Source organism: Capricornis sumatraensis, chromosome 10 (assembly GCF_032405125.1).
Source record: "Capricornis sumatraensis isolate serow.1 chromosome 10, serow.2, whole genome shotgun sequence".
Taxonomy (NCBI): domain Eukaryota; kingdom Metazoa; phylum Chordata; class Mammalia; order Artiodactyla; family Bovidae; genus Capricornis; species Capricornis sumatraensis.
The window spans coordinates 57118091-57135848 of NC_091078.1; the positions used below are offsets into that span (position 1 = coordinate 57118091).

The following is a 17758-nucleotide window of genomic DNA, read 5'->3' on the forward strand; positions in this document are numbered from 1 at the left end:
TAAAGAATCAGGCTGCAATACGGGAAACCTGGGTTCGATCCCTAGGTGGGGAAGATCTCTTGAAGGAGAGCAGGGCAACCCATTCCAGTATTCTTGCCCGGAGAATCCCCATGAACAGAGGGCCTGGTGGGCTACATTTGAGCAACCATGCACAGCACAGCATACTAGTTTTTATTCCTGTCACAATATATGACATTGAGTTGCCTCACCAGCACTCAGTTGGTTTGTTCACCTGTTTGTTCATTCAGTTTCTTGACATTCTACTAAGCACGTAGAGGTACTGCATTGGAGGCTTTTTTTTTTTTTTTTTAGTTCTTTATTGAATTTGTTACAGTATTGTTTCTGTTTTGATTTTTTTGGCCACCAGGCATGGGGGATCTTAGCTTCCAGACCAGGGATCCAGTCTGCACACCCAGCACTGGAAGGTGAAGTCTTAACCGCTGGACTTCCAGGGAAGTCCCTGCATTGTAGTTTTAATTTACACTTTCTTGATCACTAATGATGGTGAATCTACTCATTCTTCTAAATCTCTGCTTGTTATTCACTTCTACCCGAAACCCACTACTATACTTGCTTTCTCTGTAGACTGATTACTTTCCTGTCCTTTGTGGTTCCATGACAACAAACATTTTCTCCACCTTGACCATAACCCACTAAACTGCAACTGTTTACCTGTTCCCACCTACTCAACACCCTGGAGAAACACACACACACTTCCCCATACCTCACAAACCTACACACCCACTTCCCCACACTTCACACATGCATTCAGGCCACCAACTTCCCCACCCTGCCTCAAACCCCTGAGCTCTGTGAGTGTGGAAGCAGCATCTTCCTTTGGTACCTCCAGCTCCCAGCACAGACCTGAAACAGAATCCTTACACAATAAATATTAAATGAATGAATGAATAAATGCTGAACAAATTTGAGAATGGGCAGATGAAAAAGGGAGACGCTTTGCAACCAGAAGGACCTGGATGTGCCAATTAACCCTTACTCTGTTGGTCCTCAACCTAAGCTCATCTTCAGTTCAGTGGCTCAGTCGTGTCCAACTCTTTGTGACCCCATGAATCGCAGCACGCCAGGCCTCCCTGTCCATCACCAACTTCTGGAGTTCACTCAAATTCATGTCTATCGAGTCGGTGATGCCATCCAGCCATCTCATCCTCTGTTGTCCCCTTCTCCTCCTGCCCCCAATCCCTCCCAGCATCAGGGTCTTTTCCAATGAGCCAACTCTTCCCATGAGGTGGCCAAAGTATTGGAGTTTCAGCTTTAGCATCAGTCCTTCCAAAGGACACCCAGGACTGATCTCCTTTAGAATGGACTGGTTGGATCTCCTTACAGTCCATGGGACTCTCAAGAGTCTTCTCCAACACCACAGTTCAAAAGCATCAATTCTTCGGTGCTCAGCTTTCTTCACAGTCCAACTCTCACATCCATACATGATTACTGGAAAAACCATAGCCTTGACTAGACGGACCTTTGTTTGCAAAGTAATGTCTCTGCTTTTTAATATGCTATCTAGGTTGGTCATGACTTTCCTTCCAAGGAATAAGTGTCTTTTCATTTCATGACTGCAGTCACCATCTTCAGTGATTTTGGAGCCCAGAAAAATAAAGTCTGACACTGTTTCCACTGTTTCCCCATCTATTTCCCATGAAGTGATGGGACCAGATGCCATGATCTTCGTTTTCTGAATGTTGAGCTTTAAGCCAACTTTTTCACTCTCCTGTTTCACTTTCATCAAGAGGCTTTTTAGTTCCTCTTCACTTTCTGCCATAAGGGTGGTATCATCAGCATATCTGAGGTTATTGATATTTCTCCTGGCAATCTTGACTCCAGCTTGTGTTTCTTCCAGCCCAGCGTTTCTCATGATGTACTTTGCAACACAAGAGAAGACTCTACACATGGACATCACCAGATGGTCAACACCGAAATCAGATTGATTATATTCTTTGCAGCCAAAGATGGAGACGCTCTATACAGTCAGCAAAAACAAGACCAGGAGTGGACTGTGGCTCTGATCATGAGCTCCTTATCGCCAAATTCAGACTTAAATTGAAGAAAGTAGGGAAAACCACTAGACCATTCAGGTATGACCTAAACCAAATCCCTTATGATTATACAGTGGAAATGAGAAATAGATTTAAGGGACTAGATCTGATACAGTGCCTGATAATCTATGGAATGAGGTTCATGACATTGTACAGGAGACAGGGATCAAGACCATCCTCATGGAAAAGAAATGCAAAAAAGCAAAGTGGCTGTCTGAGGAGCCCTTACAAATAGCTGTGAAAAAAAGAGAAGCGAAAAGCAAAGGAGAAAAGGAAAGATGCAAGCATCTAAATGCAGAGTTCCAAAGAACAGCAAGAAGAGATAAGAAAGCCTTCTTCAGCGATCAATGCAAAGAAATAGAGGAAAACTACAGAATGGGAAAGACTAGAGATCTCTTCAAGAAAATTAAAGATACCAAGGGAACATTTCATGCAACGATGGGCACAATAAAGGACAGAAATGGTATGGACCTAACAGAAGCAGAAGATATTAAGAAGAGGTGGCAAGAATACACAGAAGAACTGTACAAAAAAGAGCTTCACGACCCAGATAATCACGATGGTGTGATCACTCACCTAGAGCCAGACATCCTGGAATGTGAAGTCAAGTGGGCCTTAGAAAGCATCACTATGAACAAAGCTAGTGGAGGTGATGGAATTTCAGTTGAGCTATTTCAAATTCTGAAAGATGATGCTGTGAAAGTGCTACACTCAATATGCCAGCAAATTTGGAAAACTCAGCAGTGGCCACAGGACTGGAAAAGGTCAGTTTTCATTCCAATCCCAAAGAAAGGCAATGCCAAAGAATGCTCAAACTACTGCACAATTGCACTCATTTCACATGCTGGTAAAGTAATACTCAAAATTCTTCAGGCCAGGCTTCAGCAATGTGTGAACCGTGAACTTCCAGATGTTCAAGCTGGTTTTAGAAAAGGCAGAGGAACCAGAGATCAAATTGCCAACATCTGCTGGATCATCAAAAAAGCAAGAGAGTTCCAGAAAAACATCTATTAAAGCAGAAATAGATGTTTTTCTGGAACTCGGATCATAATAAACTGGAAAATTCTTAAAGAGATGGGAATACCAGACCACCTGACCAGCCTCTTGAGAAACCTGTATGCAGGTCAAGAAGCAACAGTTAGAACTGGACATGGAACAACAGACTGGTTCCAAATAGGAAAAGGAGTACATCAAAGCTGTATATTGTCACCCTGCTTATTTAACTTATTTAAGCTCATCTTAGTAAAGGCGATACCGCTGTGCGCATATTTGAGGATGACGGCTTCATGGCACCCTCAAACAGACGGAAAGCGGAAGAGGCAGGCCGGAAGTGGGAGTGCGGCAGGTAGTTAGCGGCGTCTCAGTTGCCATGGAGACTGGAAAGCGAGAGCCGCAGTCGGCTGAGTCTGGATCTTACGCTTTCGCTGGGGCAACGTGGACGCCCAGCCCGCGTCTGGCCCGGATCCGCAACCCCAGCCAGTCCACCTGGCTCTCCTCCCTCGCCTACTCCGAGTCCTTCCACCATGGCTTCGGGGGTCGGCGCCACCCTGTCGCGCAGCTCTCGCTCCCGCCGCTCCCCGAGCCGCAACTGCTGCGCTTGCGCCCCACCTCTCTGCGCACCCAAGACATCTCGTACTTGCTCACCGGCGTCTTCCGCAACTTGTACACCGCCGAGGTGATAGGGGAGGAGGTGAGCTCGAATTTGATCAAGGCCCGCGGCAGCGAGGATGCGCGGCACGAGGAGTTCGTGGACCAGCTGCAGCAGGTAACAGGGTACCGCGCCCCTTTCGCTTCTTCGCGTGCTCACCCAGGGGATGGCGGGATCGCATCTGCGGCCGTGCTGGGGACCCAGGGCGCGACTCAGCCACTCGGCAAGTGTCAGCCCCTGTCGGGTGCAGCCGCTTTTCCAGGCACGGGGTACGCAGCTGGGAAAGAGCAGACCAAGTCCGTTCCGCCGTATATCCTACGTTGTAGTGGAAGGACACTCTATACGCGCTCTTAGGCAAATACACTCCACACATAAGGTGTATATCTGTAGCACCTATCTCTTTACATCTCTACACAGACAATTGCACACATAAGTGAAACGACAGAAAGCAGAATAGTTGTTTTCCTGGAGATGATAAAGCTGAAAGTCACGTCCGCTCTGGGGTGCCTGTCTGTGTCACAAACCACAGTCTTAACCACTGAGAGGCATCCATGCCCAGATTTTAGGAAGCATGCCCAGTCTCTGGAATACCAGCTCTGCTTCCTTATCTGTATAAGGAGGAGAGCAGCTGTCCTGAGTCCTCTCTGATAAGGCTGACTGCTGGCCACGCTGCCCACGACTTTCTTAAAGGAGTCTCAGCTGAATGCTTTCAAGCGGCTGAGGTGAATTCTGAAGGGGTCGACAGCTGGAGGCTTTCGACCTATCACCAGTTCACTATGCTCCCTGCAGCTGGGCAGCAAGTCCTTCTATCCTGAGTGACACAACCCTCTGTCTACCACAGGTGGTGTGTTAACTCGCATTTGGTATTTCAGAGTTTGGATGACAGACCTCTTTACTGAGAAGCCAGTAGTCAGGAGGCAGGATTTGAGACTTGGCACTGTTCCTGACTTTACTGTAAAAGCTTTGAGCCATTTCCCTCTGTGGGTCTTAGAGTTCAGATCTGTCTGGTTAGACCAGGTGGTCTTTGCAGTTCTGTGATTGTTCTGTGCTTCATGGGAAACAATGCTGCTCGGGTGAGGTTGAGTCATCTCACTGTATTTCTGTGCATCTGATCACCCACCTGCCAGATTCGGGAGCTCTATAAGCAGCGGCTGGATGAAGTTGAAATGTTGGAGAGACACATCATTCAGGCCCGTGCACGGGCCCTTGCGGAGAAAGACCGGGCCATGCACCAGGCCAAAGTACAGTTCCTTGAGCCCTTTATCAAGATGCCTCCAGGTATGTATGATGAGCTGCTCTATGCCCTTCACTCTAACCCCCCAGTTGTTAATATATTACTGTGTTACCTCATTGAAAGAATGTGAAGTCGCTCAGTCGTGTGCGGCTCTTTGCGACCCCATGACGGTAGCCTACCAGGCTCCTCTCGTCCATGGGATTTTCCAGGCAAGAGTACTGGAGTGGGTTGCTGTTTCCTTCTCCAGGGGATCTTCCCAACCCAGGGATCAAACCCGGCTCTCCCGCATTGTAGGCAGACACTTTACTGTCTGAGCCACCAGGTAATGGATGTCATGAAAATGAGAAATTGTACATCAAAAGACTCTTACCAACAAAGTAAAAATGCAACCCACAGAACCTCTCTAGTCTTTTTTAAAATGTTTGGAGAGTGGGTGGCACCAGTGTTGTTTCATTATCAGAACACTCCAGTGTGCATGTCTCCAGAGCAGGGAATCTCACCTACATCGCCAGCACCCAGCCCCCTAAGCCAGGGAGTCAGCATTGAGGCAGTGTTATCCTCCAGTGCACAGATGGCCCGCACGTGTTCCCTGCTGCTCGACAGCGCCCGCTTCTCCTCTGTGGTCTAGCATCCTGTCTAGGGAGCCGTGCTGCATGCCACTGTCATTGCTCATTTTTAGACTTTTCCTTTGGGACCCTTCTTTGAACTTTTCCTGTCTTTTATGTTCTTGACCATTGAGTTTTCCCCCAGGTTTTAAAGTTTGTGGTAAAATGCACATAACATAAAATTTACCCTCTTAACTATTTTTAAGAGTACAGTTCAGTGGTATTAAATACATTCATTATCTTATACAAACATCATCACCATCCATCTCCATAACTCTTCATCTCACACAACTGATATGCCCATTAAAAATACCCTCACAGTCCCTCCTTCCTTCAGCCCCTGGCAACCACCATTCTACTTTGTGTCTCTGTAATTTTGACTACTCTAAGTAGTATTCATATAAGTGGAGTCATGCAGTGTTTGTCTTTTTGCGGCTAGCGTGTTTCACTTAGTGTAATGCCCTCAAGGTTCATCCATATTGTCGCCTGTGTCAGAATTTCCTTCCTTCATACGTTAAATAATATTGTGCTTATATATTACATTTTGCTTATCCATTCATCAGCTGATGAACTCTTGGGTTGCTTCCAGGTGTTAGCTGTTGTGAATAATGCTGCTCTGAATATGGACGTACAAATACCCCTTTGAGATCCCACTTTCAGTTCTTTGGTTTTGTGTCTAGAAGGGGAATTGTTAGATCATATACTAGTACTATTTTAATTTTTTGAGGAACCACCATACTGGTTTTCACAGTGCCTGTACCATTTTTACTTTCCCACCAAGAGTATACAGGATTCCCATTTCTCCATACCCTCACCAACACTTATTTTTCAGTTTTTTGATTGGGGGGGGGGGTTGTGTAGCCATCCTGATCGGTGTGAGGGGGTACCTCATTCTGGTTTTAATTTTGCATTTCCCTGATGATGAGTGATTTTGAGTATCTTTTCATGTGCTTATTTACCATTTGTGTATCTTCTTTGGAGAAATGTCTTTTCAAGCCCATTTTTTGGGGGGGTTTCACATTTCACATATTTATTGGGAGCCATTGGGGAGGGGACCTCTCCCTGTCAATGGAGGAGCTCACAGTTTCTTCAGCCACTCCAGGCTTGGGCCCCGGGGGTCCTGAGGGTAGCTGGGCATGTTGCCATCGTCTTAGAGGGGCACTGGGAACTTTTAGGGTATGGCCCATTGATCAGGACCGAGTACTTGGTGTTGGGGCTGAGTGTGGGCAGAATTACAGGGAGACCCCCACTGGTGAAGGATGCCACCAGCACCAGTTCCTTGGCACAGACATTCTTGGGGAAGGCTGCGATTCTCTCGGCCAGCCTGATCTTAGCGGCAGCGAGGGCGTACAGAGCACTCCTCAAGCCCGTTCTTAATCCATCGTATTGTTGTTGAGTTTTAGGAATTCTCTGTATATCCTGGTTATTAATCCCTTACCAGATATATGACTTGAAAAGATTTCTCTCATTTTGTGAGTTGTGCTTTTCCTCTGATGCACAATTTTTAATTTTCATGAAGTCCAATTTGTTGATTTTTCTTTTGTTTTCTGTGCCTTTGGTGTTGTAGCTAAGAGATCATTGCTAAATGCAGTGTTGTGAAGTTTTGGCCCTGTGTTTTCTCCTAGAGTTTATTAAGTGTTGGTCTTGGATTTTAGATCTTGGATTTAGGTCTTTGATTAATTTTGAGTTACATAGTGTTACAGAAGGATCCAACTTCATTCTTATAGATAAAGATGTCCAGTTTTCCTGGTATCGTTTGTTGAAAAGACTGTCTTTTCCCTATTTATTGGCTTTGACACCATTGTCAAAAATCATTTGACCATATGTATGAGGGTTTATTTCTGGGCTTTCTATTCTATTCCATTGGTTTCTGTGTCCACTTATGCTAGTACTGTGTTCTTATTACTGTAGCTTTCTTGTAAGTTTTGAAATCAGCAAGTGTGGGTGGGTCCTCCCGCTTTGTTTATTCAAGATTGTTTTGACTACCGGATATTCCTTGAGATTCCATAATGGATTTTAGGATGGGTTTTACTATTTCTGTCATTAAAAATGTCATTGGGATTTTGATAGAGATTTCACTGAATCCATATTTTGCTTTGGGTAGTATTGACACTTTTAAAAGAATATTTTGGCTATACTGGGTCTTTGTCCTGGCGCTCAGGCTCTTCATTGCTGTGCACCGACTTTTTCTAGCTGCAGTGAACAGAGGCTGCTCTCTAATTGTAGAGAGGCTCCTTGCATGGGCTTCTCCTTGCAGTGGCTTCTCTTGTGAGCACAGGAACTCTAGAGCGCTGGCTCAGCAGTTGTGACTCATGGGCTTAGTTGCCCTGTGGCGTGTGGAATCTTCCCGAAGCAAGAGTCAAACCTGTGTCCCCTGCATTGGCAGGTGGATTCTCAAGCACTAGGGAAGTCCCAGTATTGGCATTTTTAACAATATGAATTCTTCTAATCCATGAACATGGAATGTGTTTCCATTTATGTCCTCTTTCACTTTTTTTTCAGCCAAGTTTTGTATTTTTTGTTATTTAAGTCTTTGATCTCCATGGTTAATTCTCAAGTATCGTATCCTTTTTGATGCGTTTGGGAATGGAGTTGTTTTCATAATTTCCTTTTCAGATTGTTCATTTTAGTGTATAAAAATGCATCAGATTTTTGTGTGCTCACTTTATGTCCTGCTACTTTGCTGAATTCACTTCTTAGTTCTAAAGAGGATTTTTGTGTATGAAATCTTTAGTGTTTTCTGTGTATGTGCATGCTCAGTCACTCAGTCATGTTCGACTCTTTGAGACCCTATGGACTGTAGCCCACCAGGCTCCTCTGTCTTTGGGATTCTCCAGGCAAGAATACTGGAGTGGGGGTTCCTTGGTGGTCCAGGGGTTAAGACTCCAGGCTTGCAATGCAGGGGCCCCTGGGTTCGATCCCTGGTCAGAGAACTAGATCCCACATGATGCAACTACTATATTCCACAGTGAAGATTGAAGATCAGACCTGGCACAGCCAAACAAGTAAAAATGAATTTTTTAAAAAATAGAATACTGGAGTGGGTTGCCTGCCCTCCTCCAGGGGATCTTCCTGACCCAGCGATCAAACTTGCGTTTCCTGCATTATAGAAAGATTCTTTACTTCTGAGCCACTGGAGAATCCCACTGTTTTCAACTTATAAGATCATATCATCCACACACAGTAATAATTTTACTTCTTCCTTTCCAGTTTGGATGCCTTTTAATTCTCGCCTAGTTCTGGTTAGAACTTCTCGTATTATGTTTACTACAAATGGTGAAAGCAGGCATTCCTGCCTTGTTCCTGATCTTAGAAGAAAAGCTTTAAGTCTTTCACCACGGAGTATGACATTTGCTATGGGTTCTCATCCATGATTTTCATTATGTTGAAATAGTTTCTGGTTGTCCCTAGTTCTTTGTGTTTATTTTTTTATTCATGAAAGGATGCTGAAGTTTTTCATACAATTTTCTGTATCAGTTGAGGTGATCATGGGACTCTTTCCCCTTCGTTCTATTACTGTGGTGTATTACATTGATCGAGTTTTGTATGTTGAACCATCCCTGCATCACAGGAACAGATCGCACTTGATATTGGTGAACTGTCCTTTCAGTATGTTGCTGATATTTTGTGAGGATTTTTGCAAAATGTTCATAATGGCTGTAATCTTCTTGTAGTGTCTTTATCTGGCTTTATATCAGGGTAATGCTGGCCTCTTGAATGAGATAAGAAGGGGTCCATCCTCTTCAGTTTTTTTTGTGGAAAATTTGAGGATTGATATTCATTCTTTAAATGCACTTGAGAAGAATGTGTATGCCATTATTGTTCGATAGAGTGTTCTATATGTCTGTTAGATCTAGTTAATCTATTGGGTTCTTTAAATCCTCTGTTTCGTTACTTGTCTTTTGCCTGTTAACTCTTTCTATTATTATAAATGGATACTGTAGTGTCCAACTAGTATTATCATAGAACTATCTGTTTCTCCCATCAGATCTGTCATTTTTTGCTTCATTATTTTGATTATCTGTCATGAGACGTGTAAATGTTGATGCTTATTATATATCCTTGCTCTATTGGATCTTTTATTAGTATGGAATGTCCTTCTTTGCTTTCTTTGCTTCTTGTAACCTTTTTTGATTAAAAAGTCTTTTTTTTCCCTCTATTAGTATAGCCACTTCCTCTCCTGATTACTATTTGCATGGAAATCTTTTTTCATCTTTTCATTTCCAATCTATTTGAGTCATTGGATCTAAAGTGAGTCTCCTGTAGACAGCAACCTAGTTGGATCATGTATTTTTATCTATTCTGCCAGTTTTTGTCTTTGACTGGAGAGTTGAATGTATGTACCTTTAAAGTGAAAGAAAGTGTTAGTCGCTCAGTCGTGTCCGACTCTTTGCAACCCCATGAACTGTAGCCCACCAGGTTCCTCTGTCCATGGAATTCTCCAGGCAAGAATACTGGAATGGGTTGCCATTTTCTCCTCCAGGGATCTTCTTGAACCAGGGATTGAACCCAGGTCTCCTGCACTGCCTGCATATTCTTTACCATCTGAGCCACCAGGAAAGCCAAAATTACATTTAAAGCAATTACTCATAAGGAGGAACTTCCATTTTTTTTGGCCATTTTTTTGGCCATTTTTTTGTCTTGTATCTGTTTTGTCCCTCATCTCCTGCATTAGTTCAGTTCAATTCAGTCATGCAGTTGTGTCTGACTCTTTGCAACCCTGTGGACTGCAGCACGCCAGGCCTCCCTGTCCATCACTAACTCCCAGAGTTCACCCAAACTCATTTCCATTGAGTCAGTGATGCCATCCAACCATCTCATCCTCTGTCGTCCCCTTCTCCTCCTGCCTCAATCTTTCCCAGCGTCAGGGTCTTCTCAAATGAGTCAGCTCTTCACATGAGGTGGCCAAAGCATTGGAGTTTCAGCTTTAGCATCAGTCCTTCTAATGAACACCCAGGACTGATTTCCTTTTAGGATGGACTGGTTGGATCTCCTTGCAGTCCAAGGGACCCTCAAGAGTCTTCTCCAACAGCACAGTTCAAAAGCATCAGTTCTTCAGTGTTACTGTCTTATTTTGTATTTAGTCAGTTTTTGTAGTGAAATGTTTAAATTTCCTTTTTTAAATTTTCTTTTGAGTATATTCTACAGCTATTTTCTTTGTGGTTGCCTTAGGGATTACATTTAAAAGCCCCAAATTATAACATTCTCATTTGAATTTATACCAGCGTAACTTCAATAAATACAAAATTCTTTGTTTCTTTACATCTCCATCCCCACCCCTATTGGTTGTTGATGTCACAGAATTACATCTTTATACATTGTGTGCCCAGAAATACCAACTAATCCATTAGTCTTGTAAATTATGTAGAAAATAAAGACTTGGAGTTACAAACCAAAGTCACTATAATACTAACTTTTGTGATAATACTAGCTTAATATAATACTAACTTTTTATACTACTGTATGCTTGGGGAGCATCCCAAGTGGCAGTAGAGATAAAGAACCTGCCTGCCAGTGCAGGAGACATAGGAGACTCAGGTTCAATCCTTGGGTTGGGAAGATACCTGGAGAAGGGAGGGCGTGGTAGCCTGCTGCAGTGTTCTTGCCTGGAGAATCCCGTGGACAGAGGAGCCTGGCGGGCTGCAGTCCATGGGCTATAGTCACAAAGAGTCATGACTGAAGCAACTTAGCACATAACTTTGAACTTGGTTTTTTTTTGTTTTAGCTTTAATAGTTTTTTTTTTCCTTTAAATATATTAGTCTCTTAAATCATGTAGAAAATTTTTATGATTATCCATGTATTTACCTTTACTGACATCTTTATTTCTTCATGTGGCTTGGAGTTACTGTCTAGCGTCCTTTCATTTCACATTACAAAACTCCTTTGAGCATTGCCGGTCAGGTCTAGTGGTAACAAACACCCTCAGCTTCTGTTTATCAGGAAATGTCTTAATTTCTCTATCCCTTTGAAGGACAGTTTTTACTGGATATAGGATTCTTGGTTAATAGTTTTCCCTTTTAGCACTTTGAATATATTGACCCACTGCCTTCTGGCTTCCAAATTTTCAGATGAAAAGCCTACTGACAACTTTATTGAGGATCTCTGAATGTGATGAGTCACTACTGTCTTGCTACTTTCAAGACTCTCTCTTTGTCTTTCAAATGATTAATTATAACGTGTCAATATGAGTCTTTGAGTTCATCTTATAATTCATGAGCTTCTTGGATGTTTATATTCATGGATTGCATTAAATCTGGGCCGTTTTCAGCCATTATTTCTTTAGATATCCCCTCTCTGCCCCTTTCCCCTTTCTTTTCCTTCTAGGACTCCCACGGTGGGTATGTTAGTCACTTGCTGGTGTCCCACAGGCCTCTTAGGCTCTCTTTACTTTTCCTCAATCTTTTTTCCTTTTCATTTGACTCAATAATTTCCTTTTTTTGTATCTTCAGGTTCACTGATTCTCATGCCTGCTCAGATATGCTTTTGAATCCCTCTAATAATTAGCTTTTCATTTCAGTTAGTGTTCTTTTCAGTTCCAACATGTCTTTTTAGCTTCCTTATAGGTTTTCTGCCTGTTGATATTTACGTTTTTTTTTTGTACATCATTTTCTTGATATTCTCCACATGTTCTTTTATTAATAGCTCTATGAGCGTCTTCAAAAGAGTTGTTCTAAGCCTTTGCCTAGTATAACTGCGGTTAGGTTTTTTTTCAAGGACAGTTGCTGTTGATTTAATTTTATCCTTTGAATGGGCCATACTTTCTCATTTCTTTGTATGTTTTCAATTTTTTTTGTTAGAAACTAATCATTGAATCTAATAATTATGTGACTTTAGAAATCAGATTCTCCCCCTTCCACAGAGCTTGCTGGTTATTTTGTAATTGTTTTTGGTTTTGTTTGTTGGTTACTGTTGGCTGTCTGTGCTGAGGTTCCGCCTGAGCTATAATCTTAAGGTTCTTTTCTGAACCCTTCCCTGAGTGTATGTGGTCATGTTCTGATTTCTCCCTAATCTGCAGTTGTTTTTGAATGTCTTAGTCTTTAATATCTGGCTTTCAAAAGAGGGAAAAGAGAAAGATGAAGGAGGGGGTGCCAGCCATTTGAAGTCCCTAGAAGTCGCTTCCACCTCGAGGAGGAGGGGCATGCCACAGTGTGGGAGGCGGTTCTTCGCCTGCACCTGTGTGGTCATTGGCAGTCAGAGCCCAGATCCCAGGTACGTGGAGGACAGGCTTTTTGGGTCAGCCAGGCTGTCATGGGTTGTGTGTAGGTTGCCCCAGAAACACATGCACAGATGCCTGCCCTGGGACTGAGAGTGAGGGGTGGGAGCTGCTCCTATGCTAATTTCACTGCAATTGCCTGTCCAGGCTTCCCCCTGGAAGTACAAGTCTTCAACAGACGCCATAGTTACAGAGTAGTTCAATTAGACTGATTCTACTAGTGCAATCTGCGCCTGGGTGGAGAGACAGAGTCCCCGTGCTTTGTATGTCCATCTCCCCAGGATCCTCTCTTTTGACAGTGTTTTTTTTTTTTAATTAGTTGTTTTGGCTGTACTTGGTCTTAGTTGCAGCATGTGGGATCTAATTCCCTGACCAGGGATCAATCGAACGCTGGCCCCTTGCGTTGGGCGCTCAGAGTGTTAGCCACTGGACCACCAGGGAAGTCCCTCCTGACAGTTCTTGAGAAGCCTTTCACTCTGTAAGGTGGTTCTAATGTTTCCTCGTGACCAAACTCCAATTCACGCTTGGCAGCAGCACCATACAGATGATGCTGACTGCTCCAGCCCCCCAGCACTTGGCTCCTCTCACTACCGCACATCAGGAGGCACAAGTGATGTTAGCCCTGATCACCTGGTCACCTTCGTGTCTCCACGTTAAGTTCTCCATGTTAGATTGTAACTGACTAGTATTTTGTGGAGAGGTATTCTCAGATTTGACCAGTATGTGTTTTCCTCATCAAATCCCCACACCAGCGGTGCTAAGAACTCTTTTCAGTCTACCATCTCTCTGACGATACTTGGTAAATTTTTTTTGTCAAAGAAACTGGGTCATTTTTTTCTATGCATTTGTCTATAGTCTGGATTTTGCTGATTTCACCATTGTGGTATCATTTAACCTGTTCTTATGATCCCTGTATTCCTTGCAGTTCACTAGTTATTTCTAGAGGCTTTATGAGATTTAAGTTCAACTTTTGAGAGGAGACGGGGAGAGCCCAGTTCATAGATGGTGCTGTGTGCTCCCTTCAGGAGATGCATAGTGTTTGATATCTCTTTGATATTTCATGATGCTGCCAGTTTTTGCCTCGATATATTGTTTCATTAGGGGTTACAAATTATAAAGCTAATGGTACTGCAATACTGTAGAGAAACTTTTCTGTGATGACTCTGATTACCCCAAGATAGGAGCAGAATTAATTCTCTCCCTTTATCTGCCAGTTTTTAAAAATAATGAGTTGGTTTCCATAACATCTTCCAAAGATGAGTAAAAAGGTTTGGTTGGTTGGTTTTTCCTCATGGATTTCATAACTAGTTATGTTTATTGTCCTGTTGATGCTCAGATTGTCCCATCTTTAGCCGCTTGGGGCCTTTTCAAGCTGATGCCTGACTATTGGCATAACATTGGTTGCCTGTGGTAAACTTCCTTACTTTCTGGAATGATCGGATGTTCCAGGTTCATCTTGTGTGTTTATTGCTCCAGACCTGGAATCGGCCATTTCTCCAAGAAGTCCTGGTACCTTATATTCCCCCCAAAGACTTTGATCTGTCATCCTGCATCCCTGAAAATCATCATTTCCAGGGCAGTAGAGACAGTGCTTTTAGGGTGAGGAGACCTGGCGTGTCTGTGGCCTGCAGGGAGGGAGAAGTAGAAGATACAGTGGCTTCAGAAAGCTCTACACTTATGGGGTCCTGCTGGGGACCAGATGATGGGTAAGATGCTTCACAAATGTTATTCCACGGAATCCTTCCAACAGCCATGTAAGATAGGTTTTCTCTCCATTTACAGGTGTAGGAATTGAGAGAGGCGCTCAGATGATTCCCTAAATTCCCACAGCTCAAAAGGGCTGGGACCCAGCTTTGAACTTGTGTCTGCTGTCAAAGCCCGTGTCTGTCTTCTGTCAGGAGGAGGGGGAAGGCCTATTTTCCATGCACAGTGTCACACGGTTGTAGCTGGCTTCCCCTAGGGTGTGTGGGGCCCTGTCCCCTGGCAGGTCTGCCCTCGCTGAAGCTTAGCCCCATGAGACAGTGAGCACCCCGTGCAGATTCCATGTCTCCTGTCCCCCCTTCTCCGCAGCAGTCGTGTAGCTGCCAGACCCCGTCCCTCAGTCGTGGATTCAGGCAGAGATGACTGGTGGTGGATTCTCGGGAGGATTTATTGGTTGCCTGCTGTCTGGCAAGTCCCCAGAGTCAGATCCTATCCATGTCTTTGGTAGGATTCTTCTGGCTAGAGATCAGGGGAGGTTACATAATTATTTGTTTGTTTGCTTTTAAGGAAAGTGGAATAAAACATTGAGAACTGGGAAATAAACATCAGCCAAGAGCATTTTCCCAGTGACCTTCATTTTATTTTTTTACCCAAGATAATATTAAGTTATGGGCTTCTTAGGTGGTGCTAGTCATAAAGAACCCCCCTGGCCAATAACAGATTTTAAGAGACGTGGGTTTGATCCCTGGGTTAGGAAATTCCCCAGTGGGAAATGGCAACCCACTCCAGTATTCTTGCCTGGAGAATCTCCATGGACAGAGGAGCCTGGCAGGCTGCAGTCCATGGGATCGCAGAGTCGGACACGACTGAGTGACTTAGTACGCAATATTAGGTCACAAGCAGACGTTATCCACCCTGGTTTCTCAGCCTTCTGCTGGGAAGGTTTCTCTTTTTTATTTCAGAAATAGCAGAAGTAGAGACCTCAATCCAGTTCCCTGGACACCTTTCTGGTTCTGCTTCTCAGGGTAGAGAGTGGTGTCTCAAGAACCTCTTTTGTAACTTGGATGATTGATCTTGAAGGTGATTGTTATTTGAGGTACTGAAGTAACCTTTCTCTCTTTGCTAATACAAATGTCACAAGATGGAAAACGTGTAAATTCTCCAGAGGGAGGAAGATCAGAGTTTTGCAGAATGTTCTGTGCTTTCATTCCCTTTCCTTGCTGGTGTCTTATCTGAATTATCTTTTGGGAAAGGGAGCAGCCAGTGCCTTGCAGTCCCATGCTCAGGGGCAGGGTCCATGTAGGAAGCCCACCCTTCCTACAAGAGGTCATAAGGCCAGTGCAGGGTGTCCAAGGCTCACCTGGTCCACTGTCCACACCTGATGTGGAGAGAGATTTCCCAAAGCCCTGATAATAAGCTGCGCCCCACCAGCCCGCTCATGCAGACACGGAACTGCCCACGGCCTAGGGGAGGACCTTGGAGGGAATGGTATCAGGAGAGAGAGAATACATCTCCTTGCCACATGGCCTTTGCCGTTTTTCTGGAAGCTTTATCTTATCTTTTAATATTTCAAATAGGCCATTGCCAAGTCCTTGGGAACTGGGCTGGACTGGGTCAGTTTGGCATTGCTGCCACTCCCTGCTGAGGGCTCTGTATTGCAGAGGAGAGATGGGATCCACATTTGCCCAGAATGACCCTTTCAGCTGTGGTTCTGGGATGGATCAATGAGAGGCTCTTGGTGAATTTTGGAAGGAAGCCTCTGTTCTCCAGAAACAGGAGCGGGCAGATGACTGAGCAGTTTTGAGTTTCATAGCAAGAGTCCAGATCATGTCCTAAGAGCCCCTTGCTTCAGTGGTGTGGGCTAAAGTTCTTCATGATGAACTAATTCCCTGACCTCTCTCCCACTCCGTAATCCCCTACATTCAAACAGCCTCCCCTTTATTTGGCTGCAGCAGCTTGTGCGATCCTAGTTCCCCAGGGAGGGATTGAACCTGCCTCCCCTGCAGTGGAAGCATAACCTGTGCCCCCTGCAGTCCACATAACCCCTGGGCCATCAGGGGAATCTCAGCAAGTCCTCTTAAAGCACCATGTTTGTTAACGGAACAAGCAACAAAGCTTGAAAACTTTCAAGTCTTCCATTCACCCTATTTAGTCCTTAATTTTTGTCAAAGTAGTAGTGCACATGATTCTTTTCTTTTCTTTTTGGGTTTTTTTTTTTTTTTTTTTTGGCTGTTCAGTTCAGTTGCCCAGTCATGTCCGACTCTTGGCAACCCCATGGACTGCAGCACGCCAGGCCTCCCTGTCCATCGCCAACTCCCAGAGTTTATTCAAACTCGTGTCCATTGAAACGGTGATGTCATCCAACCGTCTCATTCTCTGTCGTCCCCTTCTCCTTCCTCCTTCAATCTTTCCCAGCATCAGGGTCTTTTCAAATGAGTCAGTTCTTTGCATCAGATGGCCAAATTATTGGAGTTTCAGCTTCAGCATCAGTCCTTCCAATGAATATTCAGGACTGATTTCCTTTAGAATGGACTGGTTGGATCTCCTTGCAGTCCAAGGAGCTCTCAAGAGTCTTCTCCAACACCACAGTTCAAAAGCATCAGTTCTTCAGCACTCAGCTTTCTTTATGTTCCAACTCTCACATCCATAAATGACCACTGGAAAAACCAAAGCTTTGACTAGACGGACCTTAGTCGGCAAAGTAACGTCTCTGCTTTTGAATATGCTATCTAGGTTGGTCATAACTTTTCTTCCAAGGAGCAAGCGTCCTTTAATTTCATGGCTGCAGTCACCACCTGCAGTGACTTTGGAACCCAAGAAAATAAAGTCTGTCCCTGTTTCCACTGTTCCCCCACCTGTTGGCTGGGGGGTTCTGGCTGTGCTGCATCTTTGTTGGTGCACTCGGACTTTCTCTAGTTGGAGTGAGCAGCGACTGCTCTCTAGTTGCAGTGCCACGGGCTTCTCCGTGTTGTGCATTCTGTTGCGCAGCACGAGCTCTAGGCATGCGGGCTTTAGTAGTTGTGGCTCGCGGGCTCTAGAGTGCAGGCTAAGTAGTTTTGGTGCACCAGCTTAGTTGCCTCATCGTCTGTGGAATCTTGCTGGACCAGGGATTGAACTCATGTTCCCTGCATCAGCAGGCAGAATCTTAACCACTGGACTACCAGGGAAGTCCTGTGTACATGGTTTTAAAAAATCGAATAGTTTAGAAACACTTCTAATAAAATAGAAAAAAATCCTCACCTACATATGTCAATACACATTTGTCCAAATCCATAGACTGTAGAATACCAAGAGTGAATCCT

The 17758-nt window shown here is 44.2% G+C and overlaps 1 protein-coding gene and 1 pseudogene across 1 annotated transcript in view; one reads left to right on the plus strand and one right to left on the minus strand.

Moving 5' to 3' along the window:
- The first annotated feature begins 3423 nt into the window (after window positions 1–3423).
- The window catches only part of DLEC1 (DLEC1 cilia and flagella associated protein), an 88536-nt gene continuing 74201 nt past the window's right edge, over window positions 3424–17758 (plus strand). The window contains exons 1-2 of the mRNA XM_068982411.1: window positions 3424–3819; window positions 4830–4980. Coding sequence (XP_068838512.1) covers window positions 3424–3819; window positions 4830–4980 — 547 coding nt within the window. The remainder of the gene's footprint in view (window positions 3820–4829; window positions 4981–17758) is intronic.
- On the minus strand, window positions 6620–17343 carry LOC138087254 (NADH dehydrogenase [ubiquinone] 1 alpha subcomplex subunit 3 pseudogene; annotated as a pseudogene).